This window comes from Phyllobates terribilis, unplaced genomic scaffold, assembly GCF_046119375.1.
Source record: "Phyllobates terribilis strain yellow unplaced genomic scaffold, ASM4611937v1 Scaffold_1__5_contigs__length_1240528914, whole genome shotgun sequence".
NCBI lineage: Eukaryota > Metazoa > Chordata > Amphibia > Anura > Dendrobatidae > Phyllobates > Phyllobates terribilis.
The window spans coordinates 580,451,257-580,466,874 of record NW_027362761.1 but is presented as its reverse complement, the minus strand read 5'-3'; the positions used below and the strand labels follow the sequence as shown (position 1 = coordinate 580,466,874).

Below are 15,618 nucleotides of genomic sequence, written 5' to 3'. Positions count from 1 at the left end.
GGCAAACTGATCACGCCCTGGAACTGATAGCAAAGAATTAGTACAGTGGGATTGGAGTCTAAGGGGTAGCGTTTCTCATTGTGGAGAGTGACAAGCCAAGCTTGGCATGTCAGAGTGAGGAGACTTGTAAGCCATGCATGCTCCTCTGGGAAATTAAATATGCAAATTGTCTCTTCAGAGAGGACGAGGACTAGAACTCTAGTGCCACCTATTGGAATCAGCGATCCTAAATATGAGGCAATATTGACTTTTTCCAATAAGTGGCGCTACAGTTATAGCCCTCTTCCTCTCTGAAGACACAATTTGCATATTCAATTGGATTGAAATTCAGCAAAAGCATCAAAGACTCAAGGTGGTCAGATAGTTCGTGTGATGGGAGGTCGCACTTTTGAAAGGAGATAGACAGCAGGCATTTATTAGGATTGTGCATGGGGTCGGTGCAGCCGTGCACTGAGATCATATGGGAGCATATTACGGAACTATAGGAGCTTTGCGAGGCTGCCATACTGTAGCTCAATGAGGCGCCGCTTGGCTCCTTAATGCAACAGCAAATCTGTAAAATTTTACAATTATGTTGAGCAAAAGAGAGGGTTCATGTTCCATATTTTTTTTCTTTTATTTTTAATCAAATTTATATTTAGTGATTGCATTCTCTTGTCTCTTGACTCCTCTCTTGCTCCTCACTCTGGAGGACACAACACAACTCATTGTTGTGAATGGGCACAGAGTAATATTTTATTCTCCTTGTGTTGGTGCTGCAGGGAAAATACTTTTACATGAGTTTTCCAGTTTTGGAAAATCCCTGTCTTCCGGCTTCTTGCTTTTTTTAAATAAAAAATAACATACCAACTGCGCCTTTCTCACCCTCCCTAGGTCCAGTGCTCAGTCTCTGCCACTGCTCCCAGTTCAATCACTGCAGATTGATATATAGTTTTGTGAGAATAAATTTAGTATAAATTGCAATTTCTTCATTTTAGTTCCAGCTCATTTTAGGATTAGGAGTCCAGTGGGCGGCACCACTCTCTGATTGACAACTAGCTCTATATGCACACCTAGAAAAGTAAGGCTGTCAATCACTAATAAGACCAACCACTGGACTCCTAAGCCAAGAATGAACAGGAATTAGAATAAAATAATTGTAAGTTACACAAGTAGACCCAGTCAAATGAATGACAGTGTGTCAGTGTGTTTACAAGGGCTGTAAGTCCGTGGGAAAAATGCGCTGACATGTCCGTTTTTTGCACGCAGCATGGGCCGCAAAATGTCCCTCACACGTGCACACCGATGACACACGGATGACATCCATGTGTCATCAGCGTGACGCGTACCGGTGCCTGGGAATCAGTGGTACAGTTAGTTCTGTTCCTCAGTGTCGGGTGCTGAATGCAGCTCACATCATTGTCGCCTGCTCTCCCTGCGATCAGCGTGACCAGGCAACAATGACGGGAGTTGTATTCAGCATCCGCAGTGTACATTGTGTGTAAAATCAAGAACTAAATAAAAAAATTAGCGTGGGCTCCCGCCGATTATTCATAACCAGCAGAGGGAAAGCCGCCTGCTGGGGGCTGATATTACTAGCCAGGGAAAGGGGCCAATAGCCCAAAATGTTCCCTGGCTATTAATATCAGCCTACAGATGTCTGTTTAGCCTTTGCTCGTTAGAATTTATAGGGGGACTCTATGTAAATTTTTTTCTGGGGTTCCCTTGTAATCTAGCCAGTAACTGCTCTGAGCTGTTGTTAATGTCGCCTGGTTGCGTTGATCTCAGGGAGATCAGGCGACAATGATGTGAGCTGCACTTAGCACCCGGTGCCTCAGAACAGCGCAAACTGTGCCGGCATTTCTCAGGCGCTGGTACGTGTGATAATGATGCAGCACACGGTTGCCACATGTGTGCCACATGTATAAAACAAATGGACAGGCATATTTTTGGTACTGCCTTTTCCAGTACCGGAAATATAAGGACGTGTGAAAGAGGCCTAAAGCAGTATTGCTCCAGAAAATGGGTGTGAATACCTTGATGAATCGGGGGCCTTAGAGTCAGCTTTTCATGTGGTCAGCAGTCAGATGGGCGGGTCTACTCTTTGATTGACAGTTCTCTCTGTGTGCACACTCATAAAAGGAATTCTTTCAGTCACTAATAAGACTGGCACTTAGAATTTTAATAAATGATTTCCCATAATATTATATATCAATCTGCTCAGCCCGAAATACTGAAAAACCTGCCGCCTTCTCAAAAAACTGACTGGGTTTGTGTGCGTTGTAGAAATCCGGGGCGTATGAGTAGAACTTTTAAATGACGTCCAAGTGCTGAAAACACACATTAGCCGCATTGTTCTGTGAAATACATGAATATAGTAAGAAAATTACAGCTGATTAGTTTCCGGGTCATGATCCCTGGAAATTATCTATGCAGAACATCAACCTGTTCTCATGTGTCATGTGGAATAAATTGCTTATCAGCCGCTTGTCATTGTGAAATGTGTGTCTGAAGTCAGGTGGGAATATTCCTGAGACGTGTTCAGCTGCTGAAACCTCCAAAAAAATGATGAAATTGCTCCTCCATTATGTAAAAAAAAAATCTCTTTGTTGCAAAACTTCACATAAATATCAAATCATCCAGTGATTGCAACCAACCGGCTGTGACGATGTGACGTCGTTTACGGGATTACTTATCTAAAACCATTTATCATATTCACGTATTATTGGAAGGATTAACCCATCAAGACAACCGGTTTCCCTGCCTACGGGTGTAATACAGGAGGTCTTCCATTTGGGATCTCGTTTGTGAGACACAACAAAGTTGTAAATAGTCATTAAAATGCTGATTCTTCTGACTTCTGTCTCCTGACTTCCTGTACACATGCACACTCTCTCCAGCACAGCGTGCATGTGATCTCCGTAGGAAATGGGTGGGAAATCGATGCCAGACACCTCTGGTGGTTTAGCTCTCCTAGAACAAAAGGATTGGAGCATTGGCTTCTTATCTCCCCCAATCTTGTGTCAGGATGCCCCCCCATACACATAAAAGCATAAGACAATAGAAATCTCTACCATATCCATTCTCCATATCCGGCTACACTCCTCCATGCCCTGTCCAAACTTTTGCTTGGCATTTCCCTATCAGAGAGAGGACCGGTGTCCCCCATAAGTTTCCTAGAGCCGAAGTTAGAAAAGAGCGTTCCTTGGGTTGTGCCTCTATCATGACTAAGCCGTACTGTCTTGTCCCCATGAGAAGTGGCAAGTAATACTCTGCCAACACAAAACTTTGGGGGACATCCCAATACAGACCCTCTCCCAGTCTGGTAACATACTGGGAGGAGGAAGAGAGGGTGATTATTGTACTCCCCCCAATGGCAGATGCTATCGGAGTGCTACCAATGAGGGTTTCCACCTACATCACCCACAAGTGGTTTGGTCTCCTCATGGATGCCTCCAGGGGTGACACCAATATTTGATGAGTCTCTCCATAGATGCATTCAAAAGTGACATCTATGTTTTGGTCATTCTCCCAATGGATGTCTTTAAGAGTTTCACCAATGTTTGGTGGGTCTCCCCATGGATGGCTCCTGTAGTGCCACCAGTGTTTAGTGACTCCCCCATGGATAGCTCTTGTAGTGCCATCAACATTTTGTGATTATCCCCATAGATGGCTCCTGTAGTGCAACCAATGTTTGTGATTCTCCCCATGTATGGCTCTTGTGGTGTCACCGATGACAGGTGATTCTCCTCATGGATGGCTCCTGTAGTGCCACCAATGTTTTGTGAGTCTCCCCATTGATGCCTCCTGTGGTGTCACGGATGTTTGGTAATTCTTCCCATGGATGGCTTGTGTATCAACTCCACTGTTTGATGATTCTCACCATGAATGTCTCCTGTAGTGCCATCGATGTTTAATGAGTCTCCCTATGGATGGCTCTTGTAGTGCCACCAATGTTTGGTGACTCTCCCCATGGATGCCTCCTGTAGTGCCACCAATGTTTGGTGACTCTCCCCTTGGATGCCTCCTGTAGTGCCATCGATGTTTGGTGACTCTCCCTATGGATGGCTCTTGTAGTGCCACCAATGTTTGGTGACTCTCCCCATGGATGCCTCCTGTAGTGCCACCAATGTTTGGTGACTCTCCCCTTGGATGCCTCCTGTAGTGCCATCGATGTTTGGTGACTCTCCCCATAGATGCCTCCTGTAGTGCCACCAATGTTTGGTGACTCTCCCCATGGATGCCTCCTGTAGTGCCACCAATGTTTGGTGACTCTCCCCATGGATGCCTCCTGTAATGCCACCAATGTTTGGTGACTCTCCCCATGGATGCCTCCTGTAGTGCTATTGATGTTTTGTGATTCTCCCCATGGATGGCTCCTGTAGTGCTATTGATGTTTGGTGACTCTCCCCATGGATGCCTCCTGTAGTGCCATCAATGTTTGTTGACTCTCCCCATGGATGGCTCCTGTAGTGCCATCGATGTTTGATGATTCTCCCCACGGATGCCTCCAGGAGTGCCCTGACAGATGGTGGTCCTTAACCATGACTGATGCTTTTCCCAAATATTTTTGTCCATTGCATCTCTAGATACATTAGTTTACTAATGACTGTGTTGTCCAGATAATGGAAAAAATGACAGTGATACATTGCAACACACAGGGAACAGCACCAGGATAATAGAGAAGCACCAGGTACATTAATTTTAGTCTTACCAGTCTTTGGATCTTTTCGTGTTTTACAGATAATTTCAGCTCTGTTGTCCTGCAAGAACGCCAAAGGGAGAAATGGGAGAGGACGCATCTGAAGAATAGAAAAATCTCACCACGGTCAGTCAGCAAAGAACGATGGGTGGAAACGCTGGTGGTTGCCGACACCAAAATGATTGAATATCATGGGAGTGAGAGCGTAGAATCCTACATCTTCACCGTGATGAATATGGTACGTTCTGTCCATAGTGTTATCTCTCCACCATCACAAGTTCATTGTTTATAAAGGCCAATGTGTAATCCTGCTTTTCTCCTGTGGGGGCGCTGCAGAGGAATTATACACAGACCTTCTCTTCTCATTTTATTATTTTTATTGGTAGTCCTTACCTCCATGGTTTTAAATGTGTGGTCCAACAGATTAAAAAAAAATATTTTGTAGAGCTGTAGGATATGTTTAAAACAAATAAAATAAGTGATTACCTCACCAACCCCCGCCACATTCGTTCTGACACTTTCCTGGTCCCTGCTGGTCCTCACTTTTTCAGGAAATGTCCTCTCAGCCAATCACAAGCTGAGGCCAGCAAACTCAGCGACTGGCTGGTTCCTAACAATTCCTAACATTTCCGGTATGTGTCGAAAGCCCCGTGGGCACTGGGTCGGAGTGGAGCTGTGGGGGATCTGTGAGTTGAAGTCAGACATTAAACAAGTCTGTGTTCTATGAAAAATATTTTTATCTGCTGGATAAGATAATCCCAGAGGGAGTCTGATGGTCCTTTCTTCAGGAGCGCTCCTCTCTCCTGCCTTCAGATTTCCTGCCTTCCGGAGGCGGGGTACTCCTGATGATTGACAGTCTGGACCAGTAGCATGTCTGCACCTTTGTCCAGAATTGTGCACTCTCCCATGCTGCTAGCAGACAACGCTTTATCCCTGTAGCATAGGAGGAGCACAATGGCAGCGAAACTATCCGGTCAGCTTCAGATCTGCACTTACAAGCTTTATGGCAAAGAAATTGTGAGCGCTGCTCTCCTTGTCCAGGACACCGGCCACTATTGATAGACTGCAACAAGCAGTAAATTCTAGAATTAAAAATCTCTTCCGTTCTTGATAGCAAAGAGGATTTTTAATAAAGGTTAAGTTGCAATTTTGCTCGTTTTTGCAAGTATCCACTTAGTCTGCGTTCACACATTGCGACTCCATTGCATTTTTTTGCCTCAGTTGTGCTAGAGCTGCAACATTTTTCAGTAACTTTTTTAAATTGAGACAAAACTATACATTTTTGCTACACTTGTTCACACATCACAGATTTGTAGCAGATTTCCGCACAGAAAATCTGCAGTAATTTGCAGTACAATGGTGCGGATTGGTGCTGATTCTCGTTCAGAATTTCATTGTGGGTTTCACATTATTGGAAACTTAGTACAAGAATAGGATGAAAACTGCAGGAAAATCCGCAATGAAACCTGCAAGTAAGACATGCGGCATCATCCAAATCCGCAGCAGAAGTTTTCTGCGAGGAGTGAACACGGCCTTAGTATTCCTGTTTGTTCTTTGCATTATAAAGCTGATTTTACACTTTTTCTTCTCCGGTAACAGAATATCAGACAATGTAGTAATTGTTCTCATTCTTTCCATGCCTGCTGGTTCTGATGACACGTGCGCAGCAATGCTCGTCTCCCGGGTTATCACAGGTCACTAATTACCTCTCATTATTTCTCACAGGTAGCCGGATTGTTCCATGACCCAAGCGTTGGGAACGCAATTCACATAAAAGTGGTGCGGGTGATATTGCTGGAAGAAGAGGAGGTAAATGGCGACACTGTATCATCGCTCGCCATCTCGTCACTTATATTTACTGTATTATGATGATTTCTCTACTTCGACTTTAAAGGAGAATCGCACTTTTAGAAAAGTGGACCCCAAACGTTTCCTGTAGTTAAAAAAATCCATTAGTACTCACCCTCCCCTGGTCCAGCACCGGCTCTCTGCTACTGTAGCAGGGGTTAAAATCACGTCTCTCTCTGCCACTTCTCCAGTCTCAGTGGTTTGGCTGCAGCGGTGACGTCATGTCGACAGCTCACATCACTTCTGCAGCCAATCACTGAGCTATGCAACTCAACCAATGAACACAGCACAAGCCACTGAGCTGAGTGATTGGCTGAAGTGGTAATGTCACATCGCTGATGCAATCAATCGCTAAGCTCTGCAACTCGACTGATGTAGAAAGCACAAGTCGCCGAGATCACTGATTGGCTGCAGTGGTAACGTCACATCACTGATGCAATCAATTACTAAGCTCTGCAATTCGGCTGTTGTAGAAAGTACAAGTCGCTGAGTTCAATGATTGGCTGCAGTGGTAATGTCACATCAATGATGCAATAATCCACTAAGCTCTGCAACTTGGCTGATGTATAAAGCTTAAGCCGCTGAGCTCAGTGATTGGCTGCAGTGGTAAGATCACATCACTGATACAATCAATCACTAAGCTCTGCGAATCAACTAATGAACACAGCACTAGCCACTGAACTCAGTGATTGACTGCAGCGAAGCATTACATCACCAATGCAATAAATTACTACGTTTTGCAACTCGGCTGATGTAGAAAGCACAGGTCGCTGTGCTCAGGGATTGGCTGCAGTGGTAACATCACATCACTGATGCAATCAATCACTTAGCTCTGCAACTTGGCTGATGTAGAAAGCACAATTCGCTGAGCTCAGTGATTGGCTGCAGTGATGGCATCACAGTGACAGCTCACATCACCCCTGCAGCCAATGACTAAGCTCAGTTACTTGGCTAATGTAGACAGCACGAGCCACTGAGCCCAGTGATTGGATATAGAGGTGACATCACAGTGACAGCTGACATCACCGCTGCAGCCAATCGCTAAGCTCAACTTCTTGGCTCATGTAGACAGCACACTCCACTGAGCGCAGTGATTGGCTGCAACGCTGATGTGATGTGACATCAATGCTGCAGCCAAACTACTGAGACGAGAGCAGCAGCAGAGACCCGACGCTGGCCCGGGGACGGTGAGTGCTATATCTGCATTTGTTATTTTACATTACAGGAAACATTGAGGTCCATTTCTTTAAAAATGCAAAACTCCTTTAAGCACTTGTCTGTTTGCACCCTGCACTGGCAGGACCCGGGCATTGCTGCTGATGTGCAGGACAGAAATGCGTCGGTGACATAATCTACAACAGTCATAAAGCAGCGCCGCGTTCGGCTGACTGACACATAACTCCAATAATAGGGAGAAGGGAACTGGAATATATGACGAGGTCCACAGAGGTCACAGGCCTCATATTGTGCTGATATTTGGTCAGTTTATTACTCCTGTTGTCAGGCTGTTTGGATTCACATTTGCTTTCAGCGTTGTCAGACTATTGGGATCAATGGAATAATCAATGTCATTGGATGTGGATCTGACACAGAGATTTATGCTTCACCTTAGGGAAATCAGAGTTAAAAGCTGCTACCAGGTGCTCGCCACTTATAGGAAAGCCTTATAGACCATGTGTGAGTATACATGTGTGATGTAGTTTCAATAAAGTTTATAGAAATCAATAGTACAAGGGAATAAAATAAACTTTAATATACAGTATATCTAATCAGAGACATCTGCTTCTTTCTTCACTTCACTTCCCCTTCTTCTGTCTCCTAACCTTATCATTAATTCTAAAAACGTATAAAATAATTCCTTATAAAGACAAGACGTATTGTCAACTACACCGCAATTAGATAACAGCTGAATATTTTAGTATATGGAGAGGGGAGAAGCAGAGTGAAAGAGAGAGAAAGAGGTAGAGACAAAGACATCAACCAGTGATTTTTTTAAGTGTTTCTCCCACCCTGGTGCTGGATTCACAGCTACACTACTCAGCAGTACTGTGTAATACTTTCCTAGCTTCTGCCGCTTTCCTGTAGGTGTATTATAGATCTAGCAGATGTTACATTGACTACAGATAACACAGCAGTGAGATATTACAGCACAAAAAGTGTAATTTGTCTTCTACAGTAACTTGATATCAGTCAATGGATTTTGCATTGTTATCTTAATAATCTTTATTGAGATAACTTGTAACAGAAAGTTATCAAGATGATACATTGTGAGTAATGATAATCTTTGCTACATCTGAACCTCACCACAGAGATGGATTGACAGCTACACAATGTGACACTGATTCACTGCTCACGGACAAGCTGTGAGACGGGATAGTCAGGAGGTCCGAGGTCAGATATCAGGAGAGCTCTTAGTACAGAGGGGCAAGACAAAGGTGTGGTCCAGTCACAGTCTGGGGTCAAATGCCAGGAGGGTACGTTAAGGTAAATGGATAAGAAAAATGGATAGTCAGAGGCCAAGTCCGTGGTCAGGTACCTGAGGTCAGAGAGCGTCAAGAGCAAAAGGGATAACACACACGAGGAGTCAAGACAAATCCAAGATCCGGCAACAAAGTTCAGGAAATCAGACACAGAGCACTGAGCACACACATCACTGAGCAAAGCTACAACTGACAATGGTCTGCTCATGGCTAGTTAGTTAAGTAGCTAGCGGATTATCAAGAACAGGAGACACCTGGAGTAAAGCTCCCAGGCTAGGCCAAACTAAGCAGCAGGGCTGTCAATCAAAATACTGGCAACCCAGCACGCCCCAGCCTCAGATTACACGACTGGGCTGCCACTCATCATACTGACAGTCCAGCACACTCCAGATCCTATAGGGTGGCTGTGCTGTCACTCATAGTGTCCCTAGGCCACAGTGAGTGATGATACTGTGACACGCTGCTTAGTACCGATGTATAATGTCCTCCATCCTGCTGCTGCTTTTGCACATGTGCTGCAGAAAGACAAGAGAACTGGAATCCCTCATGTCTGTGTGTGCTGTGTATGGGAGACATCATAGCAGATAGTCTCCACCCACCAGCTCAGAGAAAACTGAATACTGGAGGAAAAAGCCTACAGAGGGAAAAGCTGGTGAAAAATGCAGGACAGAGAAGTCATATAATGGCCAGAAACAGTGTTATTCCTTATATACACACACGGCAGTTTATTCTGAACTGTCGCTCGAATTTACAGGTAAAGCTTTAAAGAAGCTTCCCACTAAGTTTTATATTCATTAAATGAGTGTACATGCATGTAATGCAGTTTGAGTGTATTAATGTACTCATCTATTGCTGCTTTCTCCAATGTCTAGTGCTGTTCTCTTCTCAGCGACCAGCCGGCACATTCTGTGCACTTTGCGTGAGGCGAAAGTCGCTGTTACAATGAAAACCTATGGAGCCGCGTTCTGACGCTCTATAGACTTATATTGTAAAAGGTACATCAGGGTCACGCAGAGTGCAATGGTGGTCTGGCCAGTCACCCACCCATGGCCTGGTGGTAGAGGAGAACTTGAGGCTTATTTGCCTCCATCTTATTAAAATGATCTTTGGGTAAATAGAAGATCTGGTAACATCAAACTGGACCTGGTGGTGGATTCCTCTTTCTTTTTTGCGTTACATTTCCTATATACAATGTTTTTCTTTAAAATGTCCTATTTATTCTCCAGCACTTTTGGATGAATAATATTTGCCCCCAATACTATCTCTGAAATGTAAAAGAATTGCTGTTGTTGAAAAAAGTATTGACCTCATTGTTTCTTGTCCAGGAAGGCCTGAAAATCGTCCACCATGCCGATCAGACTTTGGCCAGTTTCTGTAAATGGCAGAAAAGCATAAACCCGAAAAGTGATTCCCACCCAGCACATCACGACGTCGCCGTGTTATTAACAAGGTATTTATCGCTCACATAGAAAATACATTTATTTGTCTGTTTCCTTTTAAAGGTAACATTTCACTAGAGAAGGACATGTCATTAAATAAGATATTTTGTTTACTTGTGTAGAATGGGGCACATTCAGCAGAGTCATCTCATTAACATTAGACAGCAGTGTTATCCAATGATTGTCAGCAGCATAGACTTGTTGTCCTTAACAAGCAGGGTCAGCAGAGTCATCTCATCATTAGAAAGTGGTGTCAGCAGAGTTTAAAGATTAGAGAATAAAGTCAGCAGGGTCATCTCATTATCATTAAAGGGAAACATCAATAGTCATCTCATTATTATTAGAGGGTAAGCTTAGAGTTACCATGTAATTACCAGTAGACACAGGGGTGAGCAGAGACATTCTTATTACATTAGGTGGAGTGGTCAAAAGAGTTATCTCATCATTTAAGAACAAAGTCACCTCATTATCATTAAAGGACAGAGTCTGCATAGTCATCTCATTATCATTAAAGGACAGAGTCTGCATAGTCATCTCATTATCATTAAAGGACAGAGTCAACAGAGTCATCTCATTATCATTAGATGACAAAATCAGGAGAGTCAGGTCATTAAGAACTAGAGGACATAGTCAGCAGAGTCAGGTCATTATCTCCAGAGGACAGAGCCGGGAGAGTCAATTCATTATCATTAGAGAACAGAGTAAAGAGAGACATGTCATTATCATTAGAGATCAGGGTTGTGGCACCCCTGCGGGTTCAGTCGCCACAGAGGTACTGCATCTCACCCAGAGGTGTGGTATCGCACTCTCAGGTAAGGAAGGAATACTGCCCGGAACCCAAACACCTGCATCCAACACTACACTACTCCAGACCAACAGGCAAGGCAAGATGCAGTGGCTTATGCTGAGCTCTGTCCCTGGTTGGAAGTGGGGGAGGGGAACCGAGTGAGGGGGAACCATATAGTGGGTGTGGGTGGAGGAAGTAGTTCAGGGGAGCACCTTCAGTAGGAGTATAAGAGAGGAACCATCTTGTGGGAGACAGTTCAGTCTGAGAGGAGGAAGAGTGGGAGCAGGAGCTCTGTAGGAGCTCTGCTCAGGAGGAGAGGAGGAAGGAGCGGGCCTAGTCTGGGAGGCCCAGGAGGACAGACTGAGAGAGGATGGGAGCAGAGGGAAGGCTGTAGAGGAACAGAGGGGATCCCAGGGGCACGGGAAGTGCAGGAAGCCACCCGTGCGCCCGAATCCACACGGACGTGGAGGGATCAGGCCGCAGAGGAGACCGGCCCCTAAACTAGTGGAGAACAATCAGGCTCAGCTAGAAAACCGGAGGCTACTGTACTTTAAGGGTGCAGCTGCCCAAAACCACAATTACATCGGCGAAAAGGTGGCCACATAGGATTCAGGGGACTGCACGTCGCCCGACAAGATCCGAGGCTACTGGCTTGGGACACTGATTGTGAGGTGCAGGGCAGGATGGTGAGAGCCAGCGCAGGAAGACGATCGAGGAAGGCACATAGAACGGAGTCCCGTTAAGTACTCTTGAAATACCTGAGAGATTGCTGAACCCTTTTCTTGGTGAACGCAGGGCGACGTGGGAGGTTACACACTGGCGCTGGTAACCTGGAGTCTGAACAACTGTGAGTAAACCTTGAAGACTGCACCCCATTGTGTCCTAGAATTATTGCTGCACCATCACCAGCCCTGCACTACACAGCACCAGCAACATTTACTTCATAACATCACTATTTCCTGCCCTGGAGCTAAGCTCTGCCTGTGGAGAGCTGAACCAACTCTGCTGCGTCACCATCAGCTCCAGAGGATCTGCACCGCAGCGGTGGCTCCATATAGCCGCATACCACAGGTGGCGTCACGAACATTATCTATAAAAACTGTATTCCCCTTTTACTAATCCCCTTTAATTGACCGCCCTCGGTCACGGACCAGATCACTGCCACCGTGACACCCCCAGCACCGACCGGCCCAGCTGCCGAGTACTCCACTGCCCAGGGGGCACGTCAGGGTCATAAGAGTCATCTCACTATCATTAGAGGACAGAGTCAGCAGAGTCATCTCATTATCATTACAGGAGAGAATGAGGAGAGACATCTTATTATCATTAGAGCTCAGAGTTAGAAGAGACATTTCATTATCATTAGAGAAAGAGTCAGGAGATTCATCTCTTTATCATTAGACAGCAGAGTTATCTCATTACAGGAATTAATCAGGAGAGTCATCTCATTATCATTAGAGGACAGAGTCAGAAGAGTCATCTCATCCCTAGAGAGAGAATTAGCAAAGTCATCTCATTATTACAGGACAGAATCAGCAAAGACATCTCATTATCATTAGAGGGCAGGGTCAAGAGAGTCATCATATTATCATTAGAGGACAAAGATAGAAGAGTCATCTCATTATCATTATAGGACAGAGTCAGAAGAGTCATCTCATTATCATTAGAGAACAGAGTCAGCAGCATCATCTCATAATTATAGGACAGAATCAGCAGAGTCAGAAGACACATCTCATTATCTTTAGAGGGCACGGTCAAGAGAGTCATCTTATTATCATTAGAGGACAAAGACAGAAGAGTCATCTCATTATCATTATAGGACAGAGTCAGGAGAGTCATCTCATTATCACTAGAGGACAGAGTCAGGAGAGTCATCTTTTTATCATTAGAGGACAGAGTAAGAAAAGTCATCTCATTATCATTATATGACAGAGTCAGAAGAGTCATCTCATTATCACTAGAGGACAAAGTCAGGAGAGTCATCTTTTTATCATTAGGGGACAGAGTAAGAAAAGTCATCTCATTATTATTAAAAAGTGTCAGGAGAGACATCTCATTATTTTTAGAGGGCAGGGTCTGCAGAGTCATCCCGCTATCATTAGATGGGTGCACATACATGAATTTGACAGTCCTGGCAAATTTGGAACATTGGCAACTATGGCAGAGTAATATAATTACTACTAGAGGAAGGGTTCAGCACAGCTGATTATTATTAGAACCGATAGGTATAGCTCAGTTTATTCTTATGTTTTTCACATGTTCTCAGGTAAACTACTTTCATCTGCACCTTGTCCAGCCCACAAATACTGGCCATCAGCCTCCTCCAATTGGATGAGACTGACCGAACGATGTGGTCACACGCCGCTCCATCAGCAGCCAACATAGGATAGGAGATCTGTGCAGTTTGTGAGGACGGAAGAGGAGAACCTGTAATCCTTTTTATGTTAGTAAACGCCACAAAACCATGACTCCAATATATTTGGTAAAATAAATAGAAATTGAACAACCCCTTTAAATGCATAGTCAGGGAGTATTTAGAAGATCTGACCAAAAATAAAAAAAGCTAAATGTTTTTGAAACTGTAATCCATTTTAAGGATTAAATTGAATGTGCCATCTATGCAGCCGCACCTGACATGACGCAATTGCGCATTTGCTTAATACAATATCACCAATGTAGATAGCATTTGGCTGTGCTCGTCATCTCATCTGAACGTCCCCTCGGCTTCCCGATACCATTCAGACACTCAAGAGATTTGATTTCAAAATAAGTACTCGTCAGAAAGTTTCAAGATGGATATAATCAAGCAATAGGACACTCGTCCTCGAGGGACGACTCTTCTAACTTTTTGAAGAAGTTGAGTTGGGTGAGTGCAGGCTATTAATCAGGAATATTATGCAGCTAAAATATGTAATGAATCGAATTGTTTTTAAGAATTTCTGTCTCAGAAGATTAAGATTGACATTAACTTTTTATGTCTTTCTTTGGGGAAGTTTACGCTACAATTATTCAATAATAAACAGGGTTCCATGAAAAGGCTGAAAATACTAAAAATGACAGCTGGGAAATGTGCAGCGGCACTAAAAAGAGGAGATTTTCATGGGAAACTAATGCACTGTTCCAATTGAGAAAGTTGAGGATCTGCTGTATGAATAGGTGGGAAGCGCCATAATTAAGGATGTTTAGAAGAGTTTCGCATGAGCATGCTTCTTCTGGGACATAACATGTGAGGGGACCATTAGACACAGCAGAAGACCAAAGCAGGGCACCAGTGTCAGAGCTCCTGCTAGAGAGAAAGGGAGAGAGAGCTCACAAATCAAAAATTCCCATAGATATTAGAAAAAACTTTTTGACAGTGAGGGTGATCAATGAGTGGAACAGGCGACCACGAGAGGTGGTGAGTTCTCCTTCAATGGAAGTCTTCAGAGTCTGGACAGACATCTGTCTGAGATGGTTTAGTGAATCCTGCATTGAGCAGGGGGTTGGACACGATGACCCTGGAGGTCCCTTCCAACTCTAACATTCTATGTGCAAGGTAAATATCTAAAGTAAAATCCCATCTTTATACATATACAGTCAAAGTGACATAAGGTAAAAGAGCTGGGAGTCAGAGACCCACTGAATACAATGCACGTTTCGCTTGGAAAACTTCTTCTTGGGCTGACTGGGTGCTGAAAGGCTTAATGCTTGGCTCTTCATTTACTAGATTCCCAGGGGTTGCCCTGGCCTTCATCATTTAACCCTTGTACAGGGTTGTGGACTTACCCAGGTGCCCCTGGTTTGGGACACTGGAGTAAGCTGCTGGCCGGTGTAGCAAGGTAGCGTCAAGAAGGTTTTTCACGCGTACCATGAGGTAAATTCATAGGCTGAATTGCTAGGCATGAGAATCATCAGAATATGGTAAACACAAGCAGAACAGGAGCAAACAGGCAGAAGATAACCAGAGTAGTATTCACTGTAACTGGCACCGACAACTGACTCTCAGGAGTTTATATAGAGTGCAGCCCCACCCAGTGGTCACAAAAGGGAGAAACACTAACTAGCCAAAAAGAAATCCCCAAGCTGCCAAACTGGGAGGAAATCACAAGTCCCAAGAGTAAAACAGAGCTACTGCATTCTTGCCCTGGGCTGCCAGCCAACCGAAGCGGGCACAGAGGGGACAGGCACCGTGACGGATGTCACAGTACTATGTTTTCTGTGTTCGTGACCCGGTTGACTCAATGTGAAAAGTCAATCAGGATGACCCACTTCACGCCATCTATATTCCTTGCTGTTTGCACTCAGTGATCCAGAACTGTTCCTAGTTAATCTCGCCATAAATCTACATGGACAGCACGGGAGGAGAGTATTGACCGACAGGCAGAGTTAATTAGGGGAATTGGA

At 44.4% G+C, this 15,618-nt stretch overlaps 1 protein-coding gene across 2 annotated transcripts in view; it reads left to right on the top strand.

The window, feature by feature from the left end:
* The window catches only part of ADAMTS12 (ADAM metallopeptidase with thrombospondin type 1 motif 12), a 639,247-nt gene that overhangs the window by 429,422 nt on the left and 194,207 nt on the right, over positions 1-15,618 (top strand). For both annotated transcript variants that reach the window (XR_012321927.1, XM_073681470.1), the window contains exons 4-6: positions 4,723-4,919; positions 6,407-6,490; positions 10,335-10,459. Coding sequence is in view for 1 of the 2 variants with exons in the window: in XM_073681470.1 (XP_073537571.1) it covers positions 4,723-4,919; positions 6,407-6,490; positions 10,335-10,459 (406 nt within the window). In the remaining variant the exon portion in view is untranslated. The remainder of the gene's footprint in view (positions 1-4,722; positions 4,920-6,406; positions 6,491-10,334; positions 10,460-15,618) is intronic.